At 48.0% G+C, this 7160-nt stretch overlaps 2 protein-coding genes across 2 annotated transcripts; both read left to right on the forward strand.

Annotated features, from left to right (window-relative positions):
- The first annotated feature begins 1473 nt into the window (after positions 1-1473).
- On the forward strand, positions 1474-3641 carry LOC111072667 (uncharacterized aarF domain-containing protein kinase 5). Its single transcript, XM_022364664.2, has 5 exons — positions 1474-1576; positions 1642-2481; positions 2535-2700; positions 2773-3119; positions 3188-3641. The coding sequence occupies exons 1-5, from the start codon at positions 1562-1564 to the stop codon at positions 3497-3499; spliced, it is 1680 nt and encodes a 559-aa protein (XP_022220356.2). The 5' UTR covers positions 1474-1561; the 3' UTR covers positions 3500-3641.
- An 895-nt stretch (positions 3642-4536) lies between these two features.
- On the forward strand, positions 4537-7112 carry LOC111072669 (inactive ubiquitin carboxyl-terminal hydrolase MINDY-4B). The gene is made up of 8 exons (XM_022364673.2): positions 4537-4708; positions 4790-5004; positions 5080-5248; positions 5365-5430; positions 5507-5577; positions 5727-5880; positions 5967-6038; positions 6146-7112. The coding sequence occupies exons 1-8, from the start codon at positions 4652-4654 to the stop codon at positions 6695-6697; spliced, it is 1356 nt and encodes a 451-aa protein (XP_022220365.1). The 5' UTR covers positions 4537-4651; the 3' UTR covers positions 6698-7112.
- The last annotated feature ends 48 nt before the right edge of the window (positions 7113-7160 follow it).

Genomic DNA, 7160 nt, shown 5'->3' on the forward strand with positions numbered 1-7160 from the left:
AAAAAGAATTTAAAAAAAGCAACGACCTTCTGCTGATTTCTGTGCGCCTGGTATCTCAGATTTGAATTTAACGGTTTTCTGCCATTTGAGCGGTGGAAAGTGGAGGCAGAAAATGGGAAAAATGAGAGCGAAAAAAAGAGAGCAACGAAGTACAAAGAGAAACAAGAAAAAAAGAGAATTTAAAAAAAAGCAACGACCTTCTGCTGATTTCTGTGCGCCGGGTATCTCAGATTTGAATTTAACGGTTTTCTGCCATTTGAACGGTGGAAAGTGGTGGCAGAAAATGGGAAAAATGAGAGCGAAAAAAGAGAGCAACGAAATACAAAGAGAAACAAAAAAAAAAGAGAATTTAAAAAAAGCAACGACCTTCTGCTGATTTCTGTGCGCCTGGTATCTCAGATTTGAATTTAACGGTTTTCTGCCATTTGAGCGGTGGAAAGTGGAGGCAGAAAATGGGAAAAAGTAGACCGAAAAAAGAGAGCAACGAAATACAAAGAGAAACAAGAAAAAAAGAGAATTAGAAAAAAGCAGCGACCTTCTGCTGATTTCTGTGCGCCTGGTAACTCAGATTTGAATTAACGGTTTTCTGTCATTTGAGCGGTGGAAAGTGGAGGCAGAAAATGAGAAACAGTAGATCGGAAAAAGAGAGCAACGAAATACAAAGAGAAACAAGAAAAAAAGAGAATTAGAAAAAAGCAGCGACCTTCTGCTGATTTCTGTGCGCCTGGTAACTCAGATTTGAATTAACGGTTTTCTGTCATTTGAGCGGTGGAAAGTGGAGGCAGAAAATGGGAAAAAGTAGATCGAAAAAAGAGACCAACGAAATACAAAGAGAAACAAGAAAAAAAGAGAATTTGAAAAAAGCAGCGACCTTCTGCTGATTTCTGTGCGCCTGGTATCACAGATTTGAATTAACGGTTTTCTGCCATTTGAGCGGTGGAAAGTGGAGGCAGAAAATGAGAAAAAGTAGATCGAAAAAAGAGAGCAACGCAATACAACGAGAAACAAGAAAAACGAGAAGGAATGTGTGAGTCACTTCTGGGGACGCGACTCTTCTCATACCCGTACTCAGTCAGTATATACATAGTTGGGCTTATTATTTTAAAGAATTTTATAATTAAAAAAAAATTACATATTTTTGCTACATCTGTTATCTACATCCACAATGTATATTCTCTAGCTTTTATAGTCTCTGAGATCTAGGCGCTCATCAAGAGCTAAAAAGTTAAAATTTATTCTATCCATACAATCATATGGTTTGGAGTATTACACGTACACACATACATGCTTGCTTTCAGTCGGCTCGTGTCACGACATTAGCCGAACACGGTCAACACCAGAGCCGAGCGCGATCGGCCCCAGAACCGAACACCTGGGACCGTACGCTGAAACCTCAGCAGCGCCACTTTCGTTGTATGAACTGTCACATCTATATACTGTATGGTTGGTGGCTAGGCTGAAAATCGAAAACGTTGCCGGACCGTCGCAACATTAACAGCTGTTCGAAAACAACAATAACAGGTGTCCACTGTGAACCTTTGTGCTTTAGAACATAGAAAACATGCGACAAGCTCATGTAAAGTATATTAATAAACATAAAAGAGTGAATCCTGCTGATTCTGTCTATTTGGTGGCCACTAGCGACTGCAGCAACTCCTACACTTGGGCAGCAGACTTCGTATTAGACGATTTGGCAGTCAAAATCAAGTTACACAGAGAAGTGGGAGGAGATCATTTCCCATTGGACGGGTGGGCCTGATCGTGGCCGGTGTCGGTGCCATTGGCTATGATGGCATTGTCAACGACTTTACGTACTGTGGGGCGTCTGTTCGCTTTGTGCGCTCTCTGAAAACAGCTGGACTAATTGCGGCGGACTATCTGTGGCTGGACGAGCACGATGCCGAGTACGATACCAGGCTAAAGGCGCTGCACCAGAAGAGTGCCGAGCGCCTGCTGGAGACGTGTCTGCTCAATGGTGGCCTTTACATAAAGATGGGCCAGGGCTTTGCGGCCATCAATCACATACTGCCGATTGAGTACACCAGCACACTTTCAAGGCTGCAAGACAAATGTCTGCCGACGACAAAAGCCGATGTGCGTAAGGTGTTCCACAAGGACTTTGGCCAGCTGCCTGAGCAAATCTACGAGGATTTTAACTACGAGCCAGTGGCTGCAGCCAGCCTGGCGCAAGTGTTCCATGCTAAGCTGCCGAGTGGCGAGCCGGTGGCCGTTAAGGTGCAGTACAGCGATCTGCAGAAGCGCTTCATCAGCGACCTGGGCACCATCATGTTTCTGCAGGACATCATCGAGTTCTTCTTCAAGGACTACAACTTCGGTTGGATTATGAGGGATCTGCGCAAGAATCTGGTCCAGGAGATGAACTTTGTGCAGGAGGGCCACAATGCCGAGCGTTGCGCCGACGATATGAAGAAGTTCGACTTTGTTCGTGTGCCAAAAGTCTACTGGCCGTTTACCAAGACGGTGAGATAGCTTTTTATCCTGTCAGAATGCTTCCACTAAAGTCTTGCATTCAGCGCGTTCTCACCCTTGAATGGATGGATGGTTGTAAGATCAGCGACCTTGAGGCAATTGCTGCCCGAAAGCTGAGCTTGCAGGACATCGATGTGAAGCTATTCAACACGTTTGCCGAGCAAATCTTCCACACCGGCTTTGTGCACGCCGATCCGCATCCCGGCAACAGTGGGTAACGCTCCAAATGCGACAAGGCTCCAGTCAACAGCTAGTGCTAATTGCCTCCAACCTCTCTCATAGTTTTTGTGCGCAGAAATGAAAGCAGTGGGAGAGCCGACATCATTCTACTGGACCATGGCTTGTACGAGGAGCTGCCGGCCGAGGTGCGTGGCCCGCTCTGTGAGTTCTGGGAGGCCACCGTGTTGCGCAACGAAATGAAGATGCAGGCTGCCGCCGAGAAGATTGGCATCGTTGACTACATGCGCTTCGCCGAGGTGCTGTTCCAGCAGCCCATTCGCATCCGCGGTGGCACCATCCGAAGCAAATTGTCCGAGGAGGACATCCAGCACATGCAGGAGGTGGCAAGGAAGAATTTCGAATCCATAATGGGCACTCTAAAGGAAATGCCGCGCAGCATGCTGTTTGTGGTATGTGGTTTGAAAAAGGGAAGCTCCTCTGTGGCTGTGATTTCTAACCAATTCAATGTAATGCCTAGGTCCGCAACCTGAACACTGTGCGCGCCATTAGCCACCAGCATGGCGATGTGGTGAATCGGCCTCGTGTCATGGCCCGCTACGCCCAGCGTTGTCTCTACATGCAGCACGGTCGGACGTCGCCGTTCCAGTACTTCCGCTGGCTGTGTCGCCGTGCCTACTTTGAGTATTGCCTGTGGGCGTCCGCTTTCAGGCTGCGGCTCATAAATATGTACTTCAATGCGCTGTATCTAGTGGGACGTGCACCCGCATCGGCCAGGACAGTTATGCGGGATATGTTGAGCCAGCCAGAGGGTCCCACGATTCCAAGCTGAATCAGCGGCAATTTTGTAATTATTTAACCTCTAAGTTAAGCAACAAGGTGTAGGGAATGTTGTGTATTATGTTAGGTCTATTGCATAAGATATATGTAGCTCATGTTGTTCCGTAAGCCAATTAAATGTCAATCCAAGTTAACACTTCCCGAGCTACTTAGCAACTGACAACTGCCCGTCGGAAACTGATTGTGAAAACCTTCCATGAAACTGCCGTTTCTGTGCTGGTGTGCATGTCAGGGTCTGCACTCTAATGAATCGCTGGTGACATGCCCAAGGTCAGCCCGCCAGTTAGTTATTTGGCCACTTTCACTACCATTTAGGCCCGCCCAGAAATTCAACAAATCAATCGCCGTAAATGGAGTACAAGTGTACAATTTAAAATTGCTTAGCCGAGAATAATGCGGTGGCCAGTGAAATCATCACACCCCCCCCCCCCCCGGTTATTAACACGGGTGCACACGTGTTCCTGCCTCAAAATTGGGCGTCAACTACATATTTCCGGTTGTGTGGAACGCCCTGACAAGCTCTCAACATGCCAAATTTTAGCAAAATATATTTCACATATGGCCATGCCCACTCCCAGGCTTCTTGGTCGCTGAGCGGAGAACCGTAACACTTTCACTTCTTGTGCCACATACTAGTACGAGTGCATCGGGTTTCGTGTGCCGCACACAGAACTAAATTCAATTCAATTTCATTTAAAGTTACTTTCGCTGACTGACAGACAAGCGAACGACCCACGGACCCTCCTTCAAAGCTAATCCTGGGCCCAGCACAGTGGGCCGAATTCGGGCAACACCATGCTGAAGTTTCCTGTGCCATCTTCGGGCTCAGGCTTCATTCAGGCGGGTGTGATGCCCACTGTCTGGCAGTGGTTTGGCATTGCCGTGAACGCTGGCTGACTGCTGGCTTCTGTTTCGTTGCGCATACGCCCCGTGAGCCCGCGGCTAAATATGAAATTAAAAATCCATTCTGAAGTGTGAAATACCTTAAAAGCAGCTGTCTACCATGCCCATGCCCAGTGCCAACTGCAGCCAGCGACCAGAACTGTTCCGCGCGATAAATCATTCGCCAACGAGTCGCAGAGTGGAGCAAAGGTCTCTTAGCGGAAACGGTAATCATCGAACGGAACACGGTATCCACTTAGAAATGAACAAGCAGTTCATCACACAGGGCGGCACGCCCATAACATCCGAACTGGCAACGGTAATTAGGCAGTGTCCTGAACTCCGCTATCGTCCTGTGATGTCGGTGATGTCTGTGCTGTCTGTCTGTCCCCCCATTTAGGATCTGCGCAATCTTATATTTGGCACTGCCGCCATCCCCATGCGCGCCGAGTGGCTGCAGACTTCCTTTGTCTTTGGAGCGCCAAAAGAGGAGCTTGCATACGGCCTTCGATCGCCTCGAAATGCCACCCGTGGCCTGCTCTCCGTCGTCCAGGGATTCGTGCTCAAGTATTTGCTGTTCGCCCGCAAGACCAGCCGTGTGGCTGCCCTCACCGAGTGCGTGTTCGAATACCCCTCTGTCCTCTCCATCCAGCTCATCCTCATACTCCTTCGCGTGTGCTTTTTATTCAGCCCGCTCCTGGCCAACGCCGAGATGCAGCGAGAGGCGCTGTTCTGTGCCCTGGTGGAGATACTGCGAACCATTTCGGACAAGGGTAAGGTGACCATGGTGCTGCCGTCAGATGATGAGGTCTTTGTGGATCACAGTGCCAGCTACTTCCACGACTCGGTCACCGAGAAGGTGAGTTCCCTCCCCGACCCGTCCCGTCCACCCCTTTTACATACATTATGCGAGCTTAAGTAAAGATTTCCTGGAAAAGAGCCCAGATAGAAATTCCATTCCCAATTCGTTTACAGCTCTATGTCTTTACCCTGTCGCCCAACGAGGAGTTGGAACATTTTATGAAGCGGAATTTCAAATACGTAAGATACAGAATGTTCATAATTATATTCATTGGTTCTCTGATCGAACAGTTAACCCATTTAACCCGCTTCAAAGTTTTCAGAGGAAGAGACCCCCGGCACTCTGCTATTTCTTTATAGCGCCGTTCTCACGCGATCCATGGGAAAGTAAGATTTCAGCTAGATACGAGTAGTTGCCAGTGTCCGCATATATCCGTATCCGTATCCGTATATAGTCTCTGTATCAAGATGCATTCTGTAGCCCATAAACATTTGCTATTCGGCGGTGTACTCGTTTACTTTTCCATTCATTGCAGAGTGCGCACGGACCTGGACTCCTCGAAATCATCGCCACTGACAATGAGCAACCACGAGGAGGGCTCCCTGATGATTGTCACCTTGCTGCTGACGGGCCGCGCAACGCCCTACATACACAACGGCGTCGTCAATGTGGGCGATGAAAGTAGCTATGTGTGTAACCCCAACATGATGATTTAAATGCAGATATGGGCCTCCTCAAAGGTATATTATTGAGTTTCGTATACGTATATTTGCAGGCGGTGCCGCAATACGGAGTGCTGAAACGCTGTATGATCGGTCTGCTGCTCTGGGACATTGAGTCCACTAGCGTAAGTTAGGATTGGAATACTCCTTTAATATCAAATATTATTTTTGTACTCTTAAATTGAAGTACTTTGCGTTATCTATATTTGGGCTTGTAACTATTTCAACACAGGCAGCGGTTAATCAATCCCGACAGCCGGGCTCACGGCTCAAGACGCCCAACTATCCCATCTGGGTAACGAGCTGCACGGGCCACTACGGCGTGGTGTTCAACCGGAACCCGGATCTGCTGCGCAACTACCACGCGGAGTCGCGCTTCGATGTGAATTACTACAGCTGTTCGGGGCATCAGATCCAGATGACCATCGACAATCGCACGTACAATGAGCAGGCATTGGTCATGTTGGAGCGGCAACCAATCACACCGGAGGGTACCTCGATGGCGGGCAAGCCAGCCGGAAAGGATGGAGAAGCGAGCTCTGCTGCTGCTGCTCCGACTCCGGGTGGAGGTGCTACTGCCGGTGGCGGTGTGGGTGCCGCTAGCGGCGGCGGTGTTGGTGGTGCTGCTAGTGGCGCTAGCGGTAGTAGCGATGTGGTCGCCAAGGAGGAGTCAACGCTCAACACGCCGTTGCAGCGTTTGATTCGTACCAAGTGGGAAGAGGCAACTATAAGCTTTCACGTGCAGCCATCGATGTTGAGCTATCTTTTTAGTACCACACAGTAGAGTGCACTCCAAGATCGAAACGATTTGGGAATCGGTTACGGCCGGCAGAAGCTGCAGGATCAGCTTAGCCCGATTCCAAGCAAAGCCCGCAAGGGATCTTATCTGATATGAATTTTATAATAGCTTTCGTTTCGATCGTTTAGAAATTCTCCCGCTTGAATAAGATCCCTGTAAGTCCTGTTGTCCGCATGTAAGCTTGGTATGTTGTCTCTTGATCTATGATATAAATCATTCACTTTCTTGGCGAATGACCAATGCACCAATTCTCAAAACAAATAACTTCCAATTAGGCACCATACATGAGAGTTTTCTTAATTGAAACTCTACTCTTCTACTTCGAATCTAGAACGTAGAATTTTTAAAAATGTTACAAAGTATTAGGAAGTTTCCGATTCAATATTTTTATATTTGCTAGTGGATAATATGTAGAGCAAACCCCAAAGATAGAACTAATAGATGAATG

This window comes from Drosophila obscura, unplaced genomic scaffold, assembly GCF_018151105.1.
Source record: "Drosophila obscura isolate BZ-5 IFL unplaced genomic scaffold, ASM1815110v1 contig_1, whole genome shotgun sequence".
NCBI classification, from domain to species: Eukaryota; Metazoa; Arthropoda; class Insecta; order Diptera; family Drosophilidae; genus Drosophila; species Drosophila obscura.

Excerpts from the sequence above, each read along its gene's own strand:
- LOC111072667 (XM_022364664.2), top strand. Across the intron at positions 2,482-2,534 it reads ACTGGCCGTTTACCAAGACG|CGCGTTCTCACCCTTGAATG; the intron begins GTGAGATAGCTT and ends TCTTGCATTCAG. Across the intron at positions 3,120-3,187 it reads CGCGCAGCATGCTGTTTGTG|GTCCGCAACCTGAACACTGT; the intron begins GTATGTGGTTTG and ends TGTAATGCCTAG.
- LOC111072669 (XM_022364673.2), top strand. The coding sequence starts at position 4,652 with ATGAACAAGCAGTTCATCACACAGGGCGGCACGCCCATAACATCCGAA. Across the intron at positions 5,005-5,079 it reads CGTGTGGCTGCCCTCACCGA|CCCGCTCCTGGCCAACGCCG; the intron begins GTGCGTGTTCGA and ends CTTTTTATTCAG. Across the intron at positions 5,249-5,364 it reads ACGACTCGGTCACCGAGAAG|CTCTATGTCTTTACCCTGTC; the intron begins GTGAGTTCCCTC and ends ATTCGTTTACAG.